The 20,942-nt window shown below is 47.0% G+C and overlaps 1 protein-coding gene across 15 annotated transcripts in view; it reads left to right on the forward strand.

The window, feature by feature from the left end:
* The window catches only part of Tenm2 (teneurin transmembrane protein 2), a 1,244,871-nt gene that overhangs the window by 1,107,720 nt on the left and 116,209 nt on the right, over positions 1 to 20,942 (forward strand). For 11 of the 15 annotated variants that reach the window (XM_058571810.1, XM_058571809.1, XM_058571811.1 and 8 more), the window contains 3 exons: positions 11,225 to 11,419; positions 16,911 to 17,111; positions 18,811 to 19,023. In XM_058571810.1, coding sequence (XP_058427793.1) covers positions 11,225 to 11,419; positions 16,911 to 17,111; positions 18,811 to 19,023 — 609 coding nt within the window. The remainder of the gene's footprint in view (positions 1 to 11,224; positions 11,420 to 16,910; positions 17,112 to 18,810; positions 19,024 to 20,942) is intronic. The other 4 variants (XM_058571812.1, XM_058571813.1, XM_058571815.1 and 1 more) reach the window with 2 other exon arrangements.

The raw sequence follows: 20,942 nt of genomic DNA on the forward strand, positions 1-20,942 counted from the left end.
GGCATAACAATGTGAGTCCAAAAATGCTGTGGCTCAGGCTTAGAGCACTGTAGACTTTACAAGGAGGAGATAAAGGAGTTTACGAAGCAATGAAGTGGAAGTGTTGTAAATGGGAATGTTGTCAAGGACCTTTCAGGGTCACTCCAGCACAGGCTTGGAAATCACCCTGGAAGAGGCAGACGAACGTGGAGGGTTTACTATACTACCAGTTCCTGAAGATAGTTGCATTGCAGGCCACACCACCATGTGTACTCCCAGGAGGGGTCTCCACTAAGCAGGAGGGGAGCAGAGAGAGAACCAGAACCCCTGGCCTCCGCTGGGGGTCAGGGTAGAGCACACAGGCAAGAGTTGTGAATGATCCTAGGTCACCGTGGGAAGGACTTAGGGGAATCATGGCAGGACCTGCCTTCCCACCCTGCTGCACCTGTTGCCTGGGCCAGAGGCTCACACCCTGTCTGTGGGGATATGGAGACATCAGAAAAATACGAAGTTTCAAAGATTCTGAAAAATTCACAGTACAGTGTGGATTTAGGGAAATCGCCAGGCAATTGTAGAGGAAACCCTGTGGAGAAAGACTCTAGTCAGGGAGCTCGACCAAATAGTGCTTTTCAGTATAGAATTTTATTAATTGTGCAACACAATAAGCAACCTGTTCAGATCCAGAGCTTAAGGGGAAAATGACATTTTTCCTGGTAATTTGTACCATTTTCCATCAGGCGCCTCTCCTATCCAACAGTAGTTGTGCTTATTATCCAAGTTACTGTTTACCCCACCATTTTCTTTCTTATTACTGTTTCTTTTGCATGGTTTCTCATTATTTTAATGCTATCTGCTGGGGGCTAGAGGTTTCTTAATTATTGCTCCTTTTCCTTTCCTTACTTTTATCTGAACACCTTTCGTTGACTTAAGGTCTTCCAAGAGTTGCAAGGCACCCTTGCATTTTGGAGGAGAGCCGTAGTTTCTGGGCCCCCTGTTTTAACACTGGCTCCTCCAATGGCTCATTTGGGCTGAGCTGGAGGCCCCGACCTGCAGCAGGAACATAACATATCAGAGCCAAAGCTGTTAGGTAATGTGAAGCTAATAGCGATTAAAAATGACAGCTCCTGCCGCCAGACAGCTGTCAGTGGGGCCAAGAAATGCCACAGCTGCAGGAACGGGAAGTCTTCTCTCCAAGGGCTGGTTTCAAGTCTTAGCCAGCCTCTCTGGAGCCTTTGAAAAGGGGAGCAGGGATCTTGCCATTTTTCTCCTGTTAATTAACTAGCAGATATACACACAGCCCAGTGCCTTGTGGCCATGTTATAGCACTAAAATTCTGTCATCATCACCACCATTGCCATCTCCATCATCACCATCACTATCAATATCACCATAATCTCCATCACCATTACCATCAATATCACCATCACCACCATCACTATCACCACTATTACCATCACCACCATCACCACCATCACCATATCACCACCATCACTACCATCACCACCATCACCATATCACCACCATCACCACCATCATCACCATCACCATCACTATCATCACCATCACCATCATCAACATTTATTGAATACTTACTGTATGTCAACCACTGCACTGAGCACCTACGTAATTATCCCATTTGATCACCAGTTGCCCTGTTTTATAGATGATTGTCCTCTTTATAGATGAGGAAAGTTAGAGACACAGAAAGGTTAAGTAACTTGCTCAAAATCACTCATCTAGAAAGAGATATTAGTGGAATTTGAACCAAGTGGTCTGACCTGGACTCTCATACTAGACCAGCAGGAGGCTGGCCTCAGGAGACATAAGTGGCACGGGGATGGGCACTTTGATGGCTGTGCACCAGCTTTCTAGGTTTGAACCCCTAAAATATTTTTGAAGACAGGAAATGAGGGCTTACTAAATAGAACTATCAGGGCCAGATTTTGAAATAAAGTCCACATGACTTCAGACCCAGGTGCTCCACACCTGTCTCTCCACAGCCACTCCGTACATTGCCCACATCCTTCCCACCCTGCCCTCGATGGCCAACTCCTACCCCAGGGCTCCTCTCCACCCTCACCTCCACTGCCTGTGCATGTGGCCACCTGATGGTGTTGCTCCTCCCCATTTCCAGAGCTCTCCCATCTCCATGAGCACCCCACTGCCTCCCCCAAATGCCTTCAGAGGTTCCCCCATGGCCTCTCTCCGTGGTTTAAAGACATATGTCTGGAGAGGGTGTTATATATGCACATTTACAGTTTCCTCCCCCATGCCAGGGCACTCTGGATTGTAGGACTGGTGTGTGGCTCATTTACAGGCCTTTTTGACATGCTCTCAGGGGGTAGGATGCAGGCGGTGAGGCTCCACTTTCTGAGAATGAAGAATACATTCCTTAGAGGCCCTCGGTGACCCACAGTGCTCCTGCTCCGTTGCCTCCCACCAAGGCCCAGAACTCATCCCTCATGGAAGAGGAGGGGCTGCTGCTTCCCCTTTGCTCCCGCTGTTTTCTTGGCTGGGATGTTCTCATCAACCCCAGCCTTTCCTTTCAAGCTGCAGCTTGTCCATGAAGGTCAAGCTCACAGGGCAACGCCTGCCACCCCAGAAACAGGCCTGCAGTCGCTCAGGGCTCGGGAACATCTTGGCAGCCGAGGCCCCTTCCTGCGGTGCCGGGTCCAAGCCGGGTGGTTACGTCAGCCACTCCTGATGATCACAGGCTTCTCACTGTCATCCTTGTACTTCCCTGCACCTGGTTGGGGACCTAGTACACAGTGTGTGCCTGCTAAATGTCTAGTGACTTAAATTTAGGGAACAAGGATAACAAAGTTAAACATTGCCGGGAAAATGTCAGAAGAACACGAGCAAGTGCTGGAGAACAGGAGTCCAATGAGTCCGATTCAGTATGCGGGGGAAAAATAAATGACAGCTTTCAAGGTACAGACTGGAAGGGATGGCATGAGAGAGGGAGAGGAGGAATTAACAAAGAAGTATTTACAGCAAAGAAATGCTGATTACTCCACAGTGAGTGTGTGTTACTATAGAATAACAAGGCAGTGGAAAAGGAGAACTGCAGAGTTTGAATTTCTAGATTTTAATCCATTCTCCTCTAGTTAACTGTGCTCATTTTAGCAAATTATTTAACCTCTCTGAGCCTCGTTTTCTTGTTTGTACAAGGGGGACATTCACGATGTTACCCATTGCCTTGCTGTGAGGACTACAGTGAATTCATGTAAAATATGTGGAGCAAGGGGCATTTATGAAACACTCTGTCGATATCATCAGTTGTCACCCACAACGAACCTCAGGATCATTCTTTACTCCTATTTTACAGTATAAGAAATGAAGAGTTACAGAAGTAAGGTTACACAGCAGGGTAAGATTTTGAGTCCATGTCTGCCTGACCCTGAGGCTGGTGACCCTAATGACATGTCAGGAAGACTCCCCCTGGGTCAAGAGCGGTGACCCCTCTTGAAGCCCCCAACAGTAAGCACTGCCCACAGCTCCAGTGGTCTCCCTCTCTTGGGTGGTTTAGCCTCAGCCTCAGCCTCCTGACTCCCCAACACCTCCTGCTGCACACAGGAGAGCAGCGGCAACCCCCCAACCCCTTCCCAATGGAGGCAGGTCCCCCTCCTCTCCAGAACACCTCCCTCAGAGCTGCCTCAACAAGGAAGCCCCTTTCCTGTGTCACGGGTAGACTCACTGTATCCATGAAAGGTGCTCAGGTCTATCTGTCCTGCCTGGGAGGCATCCTGACCCCTTTGGGGCCCATCTTTCATACCTGCCTCCTATCTCCCCAATTCACCCCATGGTCCCCATTCAAGCAGACAGGTAGGGACACAGCTGGTGCCCACAGGAAAGTTCTAGAGCCCACTCTGGCCTGCAGAAATGTGTGAGATATCTTGACAGCTAGGACCAGGAGGAGAGACTTGAAGCAGGTACACCCAGGACATGTTCTGCAGAAAGGGACTGAATGGCCACACTGGGCAAAGTCCCATTCTATAAGGTAGTATAAACAGAGTCACTACTATCTATCACATAGGAGCGAGCGACAAGCCGGGCACTCGCAGGGGGTTCACATGAATGATCCCATTTCATCTTCACAACATAAATTATCATTCTTATTTTGCAGTTAAGGAAACTGAACCTTAGTGAAGTGGAAGTCCCTACCCAAGTACAGTGTTAGAACTTTAACCACAGGATGAGTGACAGCCACTCTGCAGTCGTGGGATCCTCTTAACATGCAGATTGCTAGGTCCCACCCAGAATTTCTGACTTGGTAGGTCTGGGGCCTCTGGAGCTTGTGAAATTTCCAAACTCTCTGGCCTCTGGCCATCTTTCTGAATCAGAATCTGCATTCTAACAGGATCCCCAGATGACTCCCGTGCATGCTAAAGTTGGAATCTAGATAGCCCTGCCCTTGAACTCCACTGAAACAGACCAAGAGAACTGTGATCCAAATAGTGACATCACCTTTACCCTCTGTCCCCCTGGCTTGTTGGAAGACATGGGAGACTGGAAGCTACAATGTTGCATTACCTGGCGGCCACCTCCTAATCATGGCCACTCAGGTCTCCAGTGCTTGCTGCGTTCCCAGACAGAAGCCAGTTCTTGGTGCTGAATCTGTCAGCTCTCCAAAGTGAACTGCTTCTGAGACTAGAAGAGTGTTTTTCAAACTACTAGATAAGCAACAGAACAGCCCTAGAAAACAGACTGCCCGACCCTGGGGAATGGGTAGATGTGGTGCACACAGATTTGGGGAAATCCAATGGTTGGGAAGGTCTTCCATATTAGGAAATAAACCAGACTTTAGAAAGCAGGCCAGCTGGGACCGTGGGAGAGGAAAGAGGTATTTTATGCCCTGCTTTGTCTCTTTACAGTGTAACTAGTTGAAACAATTTTATCCTAATGAAAATAATGATAATAAAATCCTATCTATTGATTTCTTTCGATGCACCCGGCACTGCACAGAGTTCTTACCATGCATTATCTCATTTCCTCCCCTTAGAAACCTAAAGAGTAGGAACTCCAGAATTCTTATTCCACTTTAAAGAGGAAGTAATTGAGCCTTAAAGTGTCCAGTGTTATAATAACTAGCAAAAACAAAGTGAGGGGGAAAAAAAGCAAGAAGACAGGCTACCTCATGAGCTTGTTCCCTGGCCTGGCACTTTCCTACCTATTAGGGAGACAGCAGTAAATAAAACAAACCCAACAAGCCCGCAGGACACTTCCATGCTGTGGATCTTGGGACATCCTTAATTTGCAAATTTGCCTTGATGCTTAAATCACACCAAGACGGTAAAGTTACTTCAGTCTAGACTTGCACTGCAGAAAAGCTTACTGTGTACTCCAAAGAATTTAAATATTCATTATATAATTGCTGCTATAGTCACACACACACACACACACACACATACACATACACATGCACGCACACACACACACCCCTTAGACTTTTTTAAGAACAGCTTAAGCACTTATCGACTGCGAACTTTTATAACTCCAAAATGGAGGTGTCTCCATATCTCTACAGGTATTTTAAATGAATTGAATTAATCATAGGCTTAAAAGTCTCTTGTGATCTTCGTTAACTTCCCTGGGTTTAATTAAAACATCTGTGCACTTTTAATTTATCGATTCATCCAACTCATATGTCATGTTTTTAACACACCCCAGCATGCTCTGCATCATTTTTAACCCGATTTCCACTTAACTAAAGCAATTAAATTCACCCTGGATTAATTAAAGCATCCATACTTTCGTGCTTAAGTCAGCGTGTGCTTCTTTCCCCACATGGCTCCTGAATGTCAGAGATTTGACACACCTGATGAGTTTTTTGTCCTTCTGGAAATTCTTCCCTGAATCACTTCCTTGCTTATTAATGTGCCATTTGACAGAACGAGGAGGAGGAGGAAGTTGGTGCACCTGAACTTGGGCCCTCTGAGCCGGGGACTCTGACCCTGTCAGCCAGAAGGGACCTTCTGGATTCCTCTCTTTACAAGGGTCCTGTTGGATCTTGCCACCGTCTGAGTATTCTGGGCTGGAAGGTGGGGCGGGGCGGGGCGGGGAATCAGGTCGGAGGTGGCCATGGCAGTCAGAAGGACAAGTGATCTTTGCATTGAACTTTCATAAGCACTCCTTAAGTCTGCCCTCTAACTTCTCCCCTCCTCCTCCCTACTTGAACCATCCTTTGCTGTTCTGCCCATTTAGTAGGGAGAGAAACTGTAGCAGGCACCGAGTTCCACAGGCTTCCTGGTCAGGCAGGGTGGCCAAGCAGTTATCCATAAAGTGACAAATTATCTCCCTGAAATTCACATAGGATTTCTGGCCCTACCAGTGTACTTGACAGAGCCTACTTCCCCTTCAGCCATGGTAGCACTGAGGTGAGCAGCCTTTTAATTTTTTTCCCCCAATAGGATAAGCCAAGAATTACATCTCACTATTTTTATCTGCACTCACTTAGTTGTTAATGAATCTGAATATCTGGTCATACTTTTGTTGGCAATCTATATCACTTCTGATGTCCTTTGCCCAGGTTTTCACTCCTTTGTTCCCTTTTTATTGATTTTTAAGAGCTGCTTCTGTATTGCATAGCCAACTTTATTTTGTCAAACACATTTCAAATATTTCTTCCCAGTGTTATTTGTAACTTAATTTTCTTTTCGAGTATCCTTTGTCAAACAGAAGATTTAAATTCTATGTAATCAGATCTGATCACTGTTCTTCAGAGTTTCCGGAATTTATGTCTTCCATCTCTCACCCAAGAAAATAAAATTAGTCTTCACTATTTTCCTAATACTTTTATAGGGTTTTTTTTTTTTTCTCTCTCTCTCTCCTCTTTAGATCTCTGCATGGAATTTATTTTTGAGTTCAGGGTACAGTAGGACAAATTTCATTACCTACCAAATGAATTGTCAATGCAGAGATCCGGCTAGAAGTGACACTGACCTTTCCTAACACTGTTGTGCTCAGCACTGAAGTTAAGTCCACAACACTGAAAGAAAAAGGAGATCCAGCTGTGGTGCTGGGAACCCTGAGTTTTGATTGTGTGGCCCCTGAGGCCCACATGACACACCTGGATTGCTTTGGGGTGGGGGATGGAGACTTCTGTCTCCCATTCTGTTCCCTGTCACCTCGCCCAGCTAACAAACACCCTATGGGGTTGCTGTTCATCAGTGTTTGGTGACTTCCTGGTATGTGAGGCAACCAGGTGTTACTGCCATCTTGACAACTTACCTGGAGTGTGAGGTTCAGTTAGAACGTTCTCAGGTCTCTTTTCTACAGGGGTTTTGAGTCCGTTTTCAAATAACTTCTAAACGATCCCCTCTTCACAACCAGCCCCGCCCACAGCGGTTTGTCACCCTGCAGGTTTCTCTCCTGCTTTCCTCTCCTGCCTCCTCGGCAGCCTCTGCGTTTCCTGCAGGTGTTCTCACTACCCCAAGCTCCGCGTAGAAAGGATTTGTTTCTCCAAAAACAGTGGCTCTGAGTAGTGCGTCCTGTTCCTGCCGAGTAAACACCCCTGAAAAATCGTCCCCTCCCTTACCGAGAACTTGGGGAGGGGGAGCTCTCGCTTGATCATTAAAATGAGCTTCACACCATTTAGGTGAATCTAAATTGTGTCATTTTTTTGTCATCCGCCTGTTAACTTGTCAGTCGTTAGTGGCAGCGGTAATTTATTTTTCTTCTGCGGGAGTCTTAAAGCTTCCATTTGCTAGATTTAGTAAAACAGGAATAGTCAATTTGTACAAACATTTTAATTAATTTCAAATAGAAGCTTGAATGCACAATGTTCTACTCTCGCCAGCCTTAGGAATCAGAGAGAGGAGAGAGAGAGAGCGAGCTCGACAGAAAACACTTTGCATGTGGTTCCTGGCCAATCTGAACTGGTGCTCACCCACCACCAGAGAGGACTAGGGGGAGAAACTGATGAACTCTTTTAATATTACCTGGTGCTTTTCTGGCAGTGGTGTTGTGTGCATGCACACGTGTGCTTGAAACATACTGCATTTCTTGTTAACCCCTCAAGTCGGGATTTGTTTTGGAATTTCATGAAGGAGCATCGGTTAATTGTCTAGCAGGTGCCAGCTCCTGCTTTGAGTCATTGCACATATTATCTCACTTAATCGTCCCATCAACGCTGAGAGAAAAAAAAAATTAGAGGGGAAATTGAGTAGGTAAGGAATTCAGTCATCTTGCTAAAATCCCACGGCTGGAAAAACGACAGACTGGGTATTGGACCCATATCTTTGTAGCACCGACATCCTTGCTCTTTTCACTTCTGCTTTGTTTTACTTCTTGGCAAGGTATGGAGTCAGAGTTATCTTTTGATAACCTGTCATAAAAAATAAGGTAGATTGCATGGTTGTGAAAGTATCAGAAGAGTCAACTAATACAGGAGGCTCCCCTTTACATGCTGCCTCTCCAATGTGAAAGAGTCCCAGCCTTAGGTACAGGGATGCTCTGGGTTGAGATATATCTGAGAATGAGTCTGTTACCCAGAGGGAAGGTGCTTAGGTGCTTCCATGCAGACAGCCCAGCGACCACTGGAGGGCACTCACCTGGCATTCATGTGCACTTTGCCTCATGGCAAAAAATTGCTGGAGCTCCCATCTTCTTACAAGCCCGCCTTCTGATTTTGCTGTCAGCCCAGCCCATGCAGTGCCAGCAAACATCACAGTGCTGTGCATCTCGGACCACACTCCCAGCAGGCATGCAGCAAACATATTGAAAAAAGGCTGCATTTAAAAATACGGAGAACTCTCCGACCTGACTATTTTCCATTTTTTCCCTGAGTAATTTAAGTAGGTCACACTTTAAATCTGGTTTCCCAAGTATCTGATTTTGAATAAAACCCATTCTTACCTTCTAGACGATTCTTTTTTTTTTCCTTATCACTTGGAGTTTATGCCAAAGAAGAGTTTCATCCTGAATAAAGTAAATAATCCCATTTTATCAACTAATATACATAATTATTTGCTCCTATTGTCTACCCTCCTCCACCTACTGGGGTGAAGAAGGGTGCAGTAGGAGACAGGGGTGGTGATTAGATGTGACTTCCTCTGCCATCCTTGACAGCTCCTGCAGTATGTGTCCCTCAAGTCACAGATGGCCCTTGGAAGCTGATCCACTCACGTTTGTGGCCACATTTCTTACTGCCTTGTTTCAGTGTGGGAGAGACGGGCAAGACATAATGCAGATTCTAGTCTTCCCACCAGGAGATACCGTCAGCATTACCCAGATCAAAAATGACAAGTAGATTTTCTCTTGAATGCCAATTCTGCCTGCTTGCAGGTTTCAGCCTGAGCACGGCACTGAGGGTTTTGAAGCTCTGTGTAGGCTCAAGAGGGCAAGATGCCATGATCGATTAGTGATGTCTGCAGTGGTACAGGCATGGAGAACAGGAGTTCGTGTTGCTCACATAGACCTCCCAGACTTTGAGCTTAGCATGATTCCCATGAGGAACTTACATGGAACAAGCTGACTTTGTTTTCAAATCCCCGTCAAAACTTCAAGAAATGTTTCATGCTAGTTCATTTTTTGCACAGTGCCCAATTTGAATCTTGGGCACCCTGGGTTCAAGGCTCTTTCCTCTATCCTCTCATAGATGGTTAGTGTCTCTAGTAACTGTGCAGAACCCTCTGCTTCAGCATCCTGAATTAGAAACATGCTCCTCGCAGTTATGGTCCAGGAGAATGCAAGCCCCTCTGATGCTTCCATTTATAAGCTCATTCTTCTCCTCTGATAGATTCATAAGGGTGAGAATTCTCCTGGAAATAGTGCCCCTGGTGTTTTTCACAGCTGTCCCATTATGAAGCATTTGGGAGGGAACTATCTCCTCAATTATAAGCCAACTGTTGAGATGTTTTTACTTCTAGCTCAGTTTGCAGTTAAGGTAAAACATGCACTTTTCCAGGAAAAGGTGTCATGAGGCCCTCTCCAGAATCTGTAAAGCCCTATCTTCCATAAACGACTATGTAGTGCTTGCTTATAAATCCTGGGGCGTCCCTTGCACACCGAGAACCTAGGAGAGATATTAACCCAATCAAGCCCACAGTGATGAACACATGGCTGATAGGAAGGCACCAGGGGTAACTTAGCTGCTGTCCTCAAGCAGCTTACAAGATCTGGTGAAGTTAGACTCAGGGAAGAAAGTTAACAATAATATAACTACACAAAAGGGATGTACAAGGCCATGGGTCAGTTGACACAGATGTGAGTTGGCTGGACCTGCGGTGTCCTCCTGTCCCAGAGATGGCCTGGTTGTGTGTGTGTACACGACTATAGAGTTCTAGGAGCCTGTGCTTAAAATCACAGGAGTCCTAAAACATGATTCCTAAAGGTCTCTTTCTGAGGCTGGTGCTGTTGCCAGAGAAGTGTTCCCATTTTATCCGCAAATAAGAAGGCAGTTTGGAAATGTAGATTCTTTACAAACTGAGACCACTGAAGTCCCATCCTGATCAATTCCAAAGGTGAAAGGGGGGATTTGCACAATTGAGGCCAAACTGCTGAGAAGTGTCAGTCATCTCATCCCAGACAGTCCCCGCCGATATTTCAGTCTTTCCCATTGACAGACACGGAGGTGAACTGCTTGACATCTCCTGTCTTCCTGCCCTCTCCCATCCCTTTTGAATAGTCCAGGTGTATTTTATCTTTATACCTCAGTGCACCTGCTGCTCTTTAAAGTAGGCACAGTGATTTCTTCAAGGTATAAGTAAGAAACTGAGGCACAGAGAGATCTCCTGACTCCATTGTGTCCCATCACTTCAGCTTGTCACAAAGGAGTTGATGGATCTGAGGGTGAAATAATTAGCAGAATGGATTCTGATCCCCAGGCCAACAACAATAACAAGAGGAAGTCAGGGTAGCTTTGGTAAGGGCACAGCTTTGGAGGAGGCCAAACTGGTTTCCATTTGAGCTCTATGCGAGGGGTGAGTGACTTCACTGGGCTGAGCCTCCTCTGCAAACGGAGATCCTGAATACAGCCTCCACTCAGACAGTGACTCTGACACCCAAGTCAAGATTCGCACCTGCCGTGTGCACTCAGTGGTGGCAGCTGCTGGAGTCAATAGTATCTAGCATAGTGGTCGGTGCTATTTATCTGAAGGTGGCCCTGTACCTCCTTGGCCACAGTCCCTGGCCCACAAAGTTGTAAGCAAGACACAGTGCCAGACAAGCTCTCCCTCCTTAGACTTGATACAGCCCTGCGGATGGCGGCCCCTCTGACCTGGTGTCCTGTCTTTGGTTTCCACAGCCGCCTGCCCCGTCCTGTGCAGTGGGAACGGACAGTATTCAAAAGGAACGTGCCAGTGCTATAGCGGCTGGAAAGGCGCCGAGTGTGACGTGCCTATGAACCAGTGCATTGACCCCACCTGTGGGGGCCACGGCTCCTGCATTGAGGGCAACTGCGTGTGCTCCGCAGGCTACAAAGGGGAGCACTGCGAGGAAGGTGAGTGGCGGGGCCCAGGGCAGCGGTGGGGTGACACACAGCCTGACCCTTGACCAAGGAGCCCAGGCTCCCTATTTTGCAAAAAAAGCCTTAGCATTTTAAAAGAAAAAAAAAACTTAAAAGCTTTGAGCAACTTCTTTAGCTGTAGAACTGAAAAGGCTTATGGAGATGGTTCTAGAAGGAAAATCTTGTTTTACCCTCCTCTACAGGCAGTAGCTCCTTCATTTTTCTCTTAAATTGCCCTTTGTCTTCTAGTTTCCTGTCCTCCTCCTCCTCCTCCTCCTCCTCTTCCTTCTTCTTTTTGCTTTTTCTTCCTTTACCTCCTCTTATCTTCTTCCCTCTTTTATTTTATTTGAAGTCTCCTGAATTGGGAATTACTAAAGCTATCCAGAGAATTCCTGCGTCCCCCCCACCCCCGCCTTCCTCAAAGCTGATTTTTGGGGTTTGCCATTGTCATTTGTTCTTGGTAATCTAAAGTCCATATTCTTCTGGGTAAATATTTCAACAAAAATTAATATCAGGTAGAAAGCAGGCTGGTCGGTATCCAGGTCATTCAGAGACACCATGTGGGGCAGATTACTCCACTTACCCACAATCACACAGAGATAGAGGGGAGAGGCTGTGCGGCAAGAGGGCTGGGATCTGATGAATTCCTAATAGCCCACGATCACATACGTTTAAAGGCCTCCAGCCCTCCTGGGGAGAAATCAGGGATGTCATAAACTGAAGCTGATCAGAAAAAACACAGTCCAAGATCAGGCTTGGAGATCAGAAGAGGGGGAAATGGGGAGAGAGCATGGGAACGGGTTAGAATTTAGAAATCAGCTCTAACTAGTCCTAATGACTCTGGTTGGGTCTTTCGGGAGAGTTCTTCCAGTGCCAAGGTGATGAGACCAAGTCTTGGCGCCAATGAGGCAGGAAGCTCAGCTGCCTACACCCTTCTCTGTATTTGCCCTTCTCGAACATGGTCTCTAATTGCCTACCTATTGCTTCTCCCAAATAAAGAATCAACCACACTGGGTAGGAAGGTAAAAACTTAGGTTCTCTCCCCGCCTTATCGTCTCCCCAGCCTTTGAATTGGGTCAGTTGTCTCCCAGCTGATATCCTTCTGCTAAGTCCATTCCCTAGGGAAGTGGCACTGTGCATTCAAACAGCCCTCTTTTGCCTTCACTGTGTTTTGCAAACACAGTGTCAACTCACCCGTCAAACCAAAAGACAATCCAGAGCCACTCCTGTTCCACATGAGGTGGCTTGAGATGACCACCCAGGATGTCTGCCCAAAAAAAATCCTGTTGGTTGCAATCTTCCCTGATTCTTTGAGCTTCTATAGGATGAGCTTATAATGAGGGCTTGCAGGATTCTGTGGTTCGTTAGGCCAGTGGGTCCACTCTTCCATCCATTAGTGTATGGCTTGCCTGCATGCTATACAACATACACCACCATGGCAGCCTCACCACACAGTAGGGACAGTGCCTGATCTTTAGATAGGCCCACACTTGTGAAAGCCCCCATTTCACAATTTTGAGAACTGTGGCTGCCAAGAGCTCCCAGGGCACGGTTCTCCTAAGATTTCTCCACACATTAGCAGCCAAGTCCTTACCAGGGCCCCAGAGCCTGACTCCCAGGACTTTCCTCTCTCGATTTCTCTATTTATTTCCTCCGCTATTACAAACGGTAACCTCCCCGTGTTTGTATCATAAAACCAAATTGGGAGCCTGGGTGGAGAAAATACTGATTTAATAACCCTGCTTGAAAGGTGAAAGTTCTTAAAGATAAATGGATTGTAGGAGGCGAAGCTGCATTCTCTGAAAACATGGGACAAGCCAACAATGTGACGAGAAAGGTCACAGCGACCTCCTGCATACATCATTGGTAGGAGAGAGTTGGAGCAATAACACTGCCGTCTTAGGGTTTTTCTCTCCAGGAAAGATTGCGCACATCTGTATGAGTGGAATATCAAGTGGTTCTTCAACTTCCTCACTCTCCAGCCAGCCTTATTTAAATGTTCAGAGCGAATTAAGCACCCAACAAAACAAGCAAGCCACGTGGAACCTTATGAAACTGTGAAATTTCCCCTATTGATTTCTGCTACCCAGAAAGAATGAGCCGAGGTGATTCATATGCTGTTTTCAAAATAGGAAATGGAATCAGAAAGTCGGGATCAGCACTTTTTCTTCCATTTAGCTTTTTATTCCTAATATTCATCATAGTCATAACGTTCAAACAATTTACCTGAAATGGCCAAGGCAACAAAATCAATAGTTGCCATCCTCCACTCCTGCTGCATAAACACGGTCGTGCTATTAACAAATTTGCACAAGAAAATAAAAGGACGTGTTGGGTGACGTCTGGGGGAGTGGGCAGGTGATGAGAGAGGAATTGACATATTAGTTGAAGTCAGCCATGTTCCCATGTCAGTTTCATGGTTGAGTCATTTTTCAATGACATTTAACTTCATAAATGTAATTCATGGTTCTTCAGGGGGTTATAGTACATATTGTTTGTAAAACTCCTTGACCTCCTTTTTCATCCTTAGGGATAGAAATTGCATTCATAACCCTTTTTTGCCAAACCCACAGAGAACCCAAGACTAAATGAGTTCTAATGATTTCAGCTGCCAGGGGGCTGGCGTCTCGAGGCACAGGGTACTTAGCTAGTTGAAGGCTACTACCCCGCTTTTAAGTGTAGCACTGTCTCTATTTATAAGGCTTCGTGAAATGCCATAGTCCCTTCTGCCTGCTAAAGACTCTAAGGACGTGGCCACAAGACCATCTTATGAAATTGGAACTAAATTTAAAATTCACAGTGAAACTGCTTCTCTTCAAGTTTGAATTTAGTTATTCCATCAGCTACTGTAATTATATAGCACTAAGGGCATATTTACTGGTATCGCTGACCAGAGAAAGGGTTAGCTCATATTTCTAGATACTATAAATGGTTCTTTTGATGACATTCTAGTACTGGGCTAATAAATCTCAGTGGATTTTCCTGGTTTCTTCATACCATAATTCAGCATAGAAAAGAGAGAGCTAATTTATCTGGAAGAAAAATACCTCTCTCGCTCTCTCGCTCTCTCTCTCTGCCTCTCTCTCTCTCTCTCTCTGCCTCTCTCTCTCGCTCGCTCTCTCTCTCATTCTGTCTTTGGTATATTCCTTTTTATTATTTTATCTTTTAAGAAAAAGATTATGATATATTTTTTGAGAGTTTCTAACTGTTGGTATCCTACCAAACATTTTAAATGGCTAATTATAGGCTGAGAGGAATTTTTGAGGCAAAAACGCACACGAAATTTTTGTGTATATTTTGACTTTGTATTGTCAGATATAGGAACCATGTAAAGAAAAACTGGAATTGGGGGATTTCCTTTATGAGAAAAATATGAACACCAGTGGTGCTGAATGAATGAGCTCATGTTTTGCAGATCCCAAAATACAAACTATTTCTAAAAGCAAAAAAGGGCACCATTTCTCTTGCTAATCCGCCCTTCACACTGGAAGTTGGTCCTGCCGGTGAGGAGAGCTCACAGCAAACTCTGCAGTGATAGTGGGTTGAACACGTGCTGCTCTCTGAACTGCGCCAGGCATGAGACCCCACAGGTGCTGCCCAGCTCCCTTGTAAGATCTTCTGTGTTTCCACCATTACATGCAGGCGCGGTCCACCACCCTCAGTAGAGCAGATTAGAAAGCATCGGCAGGGTTTATATCGTCAGGAGTTATATTTCCCAAGACAGTGAATTCAACTCCAAAGTGATTGTTAACAAGATTAAGTAACATCATCATAAGCATCTCCAACTAACAATAAATCCCTGAAATTCACCTTTCTGGGAAGAAAAGTCATTGTTTTTCCCAAGGCCCAAACAGTTTGGAACTAACATCCACTAATACTATCTCCCTGAAAATATCCAAAGGGGACCCTGAGAAACATCTCTTAATACTGAAAATTACTATTTTTGCTCAAGAGAAGGGGGCTCATTGGAAGCTTCATGAACTGTTGTGATTTTTAATAAATCCAAACTCCTCAAGTCTGACATCCCCCAGGACTATCTATTTAGATTGTGGCATGGGGAATTTAAATAATGTCATATTTAGAGTCCAGGTATTCTCAATATTAAAACACACCGTAAATTTTGTGCTAAATGAGAAAGAAAAGACAACCACGATGAGCAATGTCACAATCCACCCTACAAGAAGCTGGATCCCGCGGGTCTTCATCCCGATGTAACGGTGAATTATTTAGAGACCAAACGTCTTGCATATTTCAATCTTGGCGTTGGGCAAGGAGGAAAAACAAAATCTTCTCTGAGTGTTTGAACCACAAGGTGGCACACACACATTCAGCGAGCTCCACAATACCTGAGGAAAAGAACTTAAAGTGGTCTCAGGCTGGCTGGGCCTCCTGGGCGATGGCAGACGCATTGCTTTGATCTAGGCCAACAGGCCTGATTTCAAAGCTGTTAAAGTCACAGTTGTGTAAGTCTTAGTCAAATAAGGTGATGAGCCTTCCCCGTGTCTCTGATCCACAAGGTAGCATCTGAGCCCCCTCTACAGCACAGCTCCTCATCCAACCCCCATGTTGTGCAGATCTTTCTCCTCCAACCACCGAGACATCTTGTCCTAGGAATACCTAAGGATGCCGTCTAGCCTGGACAAAGCCTTCAAGCCTGGTGGAGGCCCACAGCTTGGATCACATGCTCCTGCCAAAGCCCTGTCCTCAAGAATTGGCCTGAATGGGTTCCTGGGCAGTCTCCTTTAAGTGACCTCCTGGATGTCTAGCCACGCTGACTATTAAGAGGGGCAAAGAATAGACCAGGAAACTGGCAAGAATGGCAGTGTTCAGAATCTGATGCTTTACTTGTCCGACTAGCTGGTGGAGGGCTAGTGCCCCCACCAAAAAACCTCTCCTTCCAGTCCACCCATGATTCCTGGTAGGAGGGCCACCCTATCTGGATCCATTCCACGCCAGCTCTGCCTCTCTGCCCGCCCCTTCACTAACCCTTCAGCATGTGTGTGCCCCAAGAATCTAATTATAGACTCAACCTAAGTGAAGCCTAAGATGGAAAGTGACTCATTTATGAGTTTCATGGGTTTTCTTTTGAGTCTTGTGTTCCCTTTGGAAGCCAAAGGTTAGTGAGGTTAGAGGGAGCCTCTCCTTTCCCCGCTTAGCAAGAGGAGTGTTGGATTTGGCCAAACGGGCAGAGAAATTGGGAGCAAGCTCATTTCCCGGTCAGCACAGTCAGGGTATGAAGGTTTGTAGAAGACAAGATTCCAAAGGTTGAATGACACACCTCGGAACTTACAGGAGTCTCCCTAATTCTTTGTTCTCTTGCATCCTCTCCAAATTGGAGATTTGGTCTTTTGACATATAAAAAAGCCTTTTATTTTCATGAGTGCTCTTCAAGGCCCTGTGGGTGTTACCTGGACTGCTCCATTTGCCCCATGGCCCATCCCCGCATGAGTGATGAATACTTTTCCTTTGTTTTTTTTCTTCTCAGTGGATTGCCTGGATCCCACCTGCTCCAGCCACGGGGTCTGTGTGAATGGAGAGTGCCTTTGCAGCCCTGGCTGGGGCGGTCTCAACTGTGAGCTGGCAAGGGTTCAGTGCCCAGACCAGTGCAGTGGCCACGGCACGTACCTCCCCGACTCAGGCCTCTGCAGCTGCGATCCCAACTGGATGGGTCCCGACTGCTCCGTTGGTAAGCCAAAAGGTTTTCTCCACGGTCTCCCAACGCTCGTGCCCAAGGTGCCGTCCCGTGCCCAGACGGATGGCCCTCTCCTCTTCACACTAGCTGGGGATGGAGGGACTTGGGCCAATCATACAGTGCCGTTCTCACTCCTCTCCTTAGCGACGGAGTTTGTGGTCTTTGAGAAACAATGAGAAAAACACCGCGCTGGTTCTAGGGCCTGGTAGGTTCCCTCACCAAGAGTGGATGAGGGGCCCGGGAGGGATGCTTCCATTTGCATTATAGACTTGTGTACACTCCCTAAAGGAACCAGAGAACAAAACAACAATTCAGCCCCAGACAAACCGAATAGAACGTCCTATAAAACAGAAGAGAGGCTCCCTCGGGGTGCTGTGTGAACACATTAGAGAGCTCCATAATACTCCGGTGACGGGAAAATAATGAAGTTGTGCTGTACACTTTATTTTCCTAAAATTAAGAGTACACATCTTACCTCCCAAGTGACCTTAGAGAGGGAACAGTTCAACAGTTCACGCCGGCGCCAGCCTCCCTGAGAAAGGCTGGGTTCACACGGATGAGCCCCCCCCCCCCGCCCATCCAGGGAGCCATCGTCTTGTCGCCCCTTCCTCTGGGTAGAGAGACAGCTGTCAGATTGCCATGGCAATCAGGAGAGGAAGATGTGTGAGGCATTCTCCACAATGGGAAAGAAATGAATATTTCATTCCAAAAAGGAAAAAAAAAAAAAAAGGGAGAGTCAGTTCAAAATGGGCTATTTTGGGATGTGTTCTCAGACCCCTCGACTCTGGCTTCTTTGAGCTCTCTGCAGAGGATGGGGGAGGCGAGAGTCCTAGACGCAAGGCCCAGCTCTGCCACAGACACGCTGTGTGACTTTGCGTGAGTCACCGACCGCCCCTGGTCTGTCCCCCCTCCCCTGGCATGACGAGCCACACACCGCCCCCCCAGTAGACTGTTGTAAGGATGGATGTCTGGCACGTGCTTGTCCTCGCGTGAGAGGTCTGGAACACCAGAGAGTGCATATCTGTCTGTCTGTCTCCTTCCCAACCACAAAAGACTTTGAGCTCCTTCGAGAAAGAGGCTGTTTAAGTGCAGCATGGTTATGGCGGTCAGCATTGCCGCCAGGTGCCGTGGGGAACGCAGGGGTCTGCGGTCATCGTAGGGATGGAGCAGAAGGGTCCCCGACAGGTCACAGGGGCCTGGGCAGTTCAAGGGAAGGAAAGGTCCATCTGGCTAGGGAGTCAGGATCTACCAGACCCCTTTTCAGGTGTGTACCTCTGGCTAGCTTTGCCAAGCTGAACCCTCTGGCCTCCTCTAGGGACACTCTCCATCTCCAGAAGAGAACTGTCACCCACCAGTACCTAACCCTCCCAGAGGACTTGGTAAGATGAACTTGTAAGCCCCACTCCCAGAGTTCCTCATTCACGTGGTCCAACCTGGGCACAAGAGTTTGCGTTTCTAATAGATTCCCAGGTGATGGGGATGCTGCTGGTCCAGGGACCACACTTTGAGAACCACTACTCTAGACTACTCCTAACAGTGATTGATCCCCAGCCAGCGGACACACAAGCTTCCCAAGGTGTCATAGCTGCTGGGCCTCAGGGCCTGCTCCGGGGGCCCAGATGTATGTGGTCTGGCTTCCCTGAAGGGTTTCGCCAGCTGCTGTGTTGAGCTGTAATCATTGTTTTTCTTCCAGAAGTGTGCTCAGTAGACTGTGGTACTCACGGCGTCTGCATCGGGGGAGCCTGCCGCTGTGAAGAGGGCTGGACAGGCGCAGCTTGTGACCAGCGCGTGTGCCACCCCCGCTGCATTGAGCACGGGACCTGTAAAGATGGCAAATGTGAATGCCGAGAGGGCTGGAATGGTGAACACTGCACCATTGGTAGGCAAACGGCAGGCACCGAAACAGGCACATATTGCTTTATTTTCATAAATCGTAGATCTATAGTGACGGTCGTGCATTGCAACTGGCTGTTCCCTCAGGGACACGAGTGCTCTCCCACATTCCTGCTGCCTCTCCAAATCTCCACGGGGACAGAGAAAGGGAAAAGCAGGGTCCCTCACTGGAAAAGGCTTTTCCTTCTTTCAAAGATCCCAGGTTGGGAATAAAGGGACCAGTCCAGATTTAAAAAAAAAAAAAAAAAATCCCAATTCCCTATCTTGGGGAGGGAGAAATGCACACGCATGGGAAATGGTCAGCGCCTGGAGAATGCAAGCATCCCAAATCACTGTGGTCTGCAAGTCTTGCCTTTCCAAATGGTCTCCCAGCTGGCTGGATCCCTGGATCATTGCTGGCTGGCAACAATGTGAACACACTTACTTTAGACAGGCTAGATGCTGGCAGGACTTTCAGGTCCCCTGGTAACCAAGGGGCCCCATCAGGGATATGGGCATCCTCTTGCCATGCAGGGCTGCGTGGTGGGGCTCCTGGCCTCCCACCAGCACCCCCACCAGCAAATGTCTCCTCCACTGGTCCCATTTCACTCTTTGGCCAGATCCTTACATGTAAGTTTCTTGACCAAGAATATTTTTTAAAGGTCAGGTTCTTTAGCAAGAAGTAGTAGTTTCGAAGTTTCTTCATGTTTAGTTTTGTTTGTTTTTTGCCATGATTGTGGTTTTAGGAGGTCACTACTGGTTTGAATGTAGCTAAGTCTCCCTTTAGGAGAAGCCTCTGCTTTATGGCTCTCCACATCTCTCAGACAGTTAGGATGATAAAGCTGTGAACCTGAATGTCATTTTACCTCTATTTTTTACTATTGTTGTTTAATTAGGTCAGTCCTGCGATCCATTTCATGCCAAGTGGCTAATCCACTTACCTGTGTGGAAACTCTTGGGGAAGTTTTCAATCAACTAGTGTTAGCCCCTTGACATTACTTTTGATTCCAACCATCAAGTTTGGACCCTCCCCTCTATCCTCACCCAGAACTCCCTGCAGAGCTTGGTCTACCTAGAGAGAGACCCAGGGGGAGGCACTTGCCCAGCGCTGACTGATAAGATCAGACTCAGTTTCCCATGCTGTTCATTCGGGTGGTGAAGCAGAGATAAAGTGAATTGACTCTGCATTTGATTTCCCCCAGTTCCATCTAATTGGACGTCCGAGGGGCAGCGTGCCAATCAGGCCCACGACCATAGCACTGGGACCCTGCTGGGACAGTCTGTTGGCAGTGAATTGTTTTTGCAATCTCTCAATGACGCTCCAGGCCCTGCTTCCCCTGCAGCCTCTCTCATCTTCAGTCCCCTGCAGAGGGACAATTCACAGGACTTTCAGGGAGGGATGCATAGTCCAAGACCAAGAGAGCTCTGACAATAGCTGGCACTCCTCAGGGGTGTTCCTCTTGATGTGCTTTTGCATGTGCAGTGATTTAAATAAAGACCTTTCCTCACCCCCATCTCCCCACTGGCCTCTATCCCCCCCCCCCCGCCCACTCCAAAGCTCTTGCCAATCCACAACCTTGAGGTAGGGAATCCTACTTTCTTCCCATTCATACAATCCAACATCTCATCCCTTTGGTCCCCTGTCACCACATCTGGGAGTTAGGGGGACAGCAGGGTTAGTGTCCCCACAGTGATTCCTGATGGCTCTCCCCTACCTATAACCCATCCTTACCCTGCAAATGGTTCACAAGAGGGGAGTCCAGATGGATTAGGGCAGGGGTGGGCCAACCGCAACCTGGAAGCCAAACCTGTCCTGATGCCTCTTCTCCTATCGCTCATAAGCTAAGAATTGTTTTTACATATTTGAGGGGTTGACAAATCCAAGAAAAAATATTTCATGATGCGACAGTTCTGTGAAACTCAAATGTCAGTGTCCATAAGCAAAGTGTTGGT

The sequence above is a fragment of the Marmota monax genome, unplaced genomic scaffold, assembly GCF_021218885.2.
Source record: "Marmota monax isolate L192 unplaced genomic scaffold, Marmota_monax_Labrador192_F-V1.1 WCK01_AAM20220418_F8-fsc00084, whole genome shotgun sequence".
Classification (NCBI taxonomy): domain Eukaryota; kingdom Metazoa; phylum Chordata; class Mammalia; order Rodentia; family Sciuridae; genus Marmota; species Marmota monax.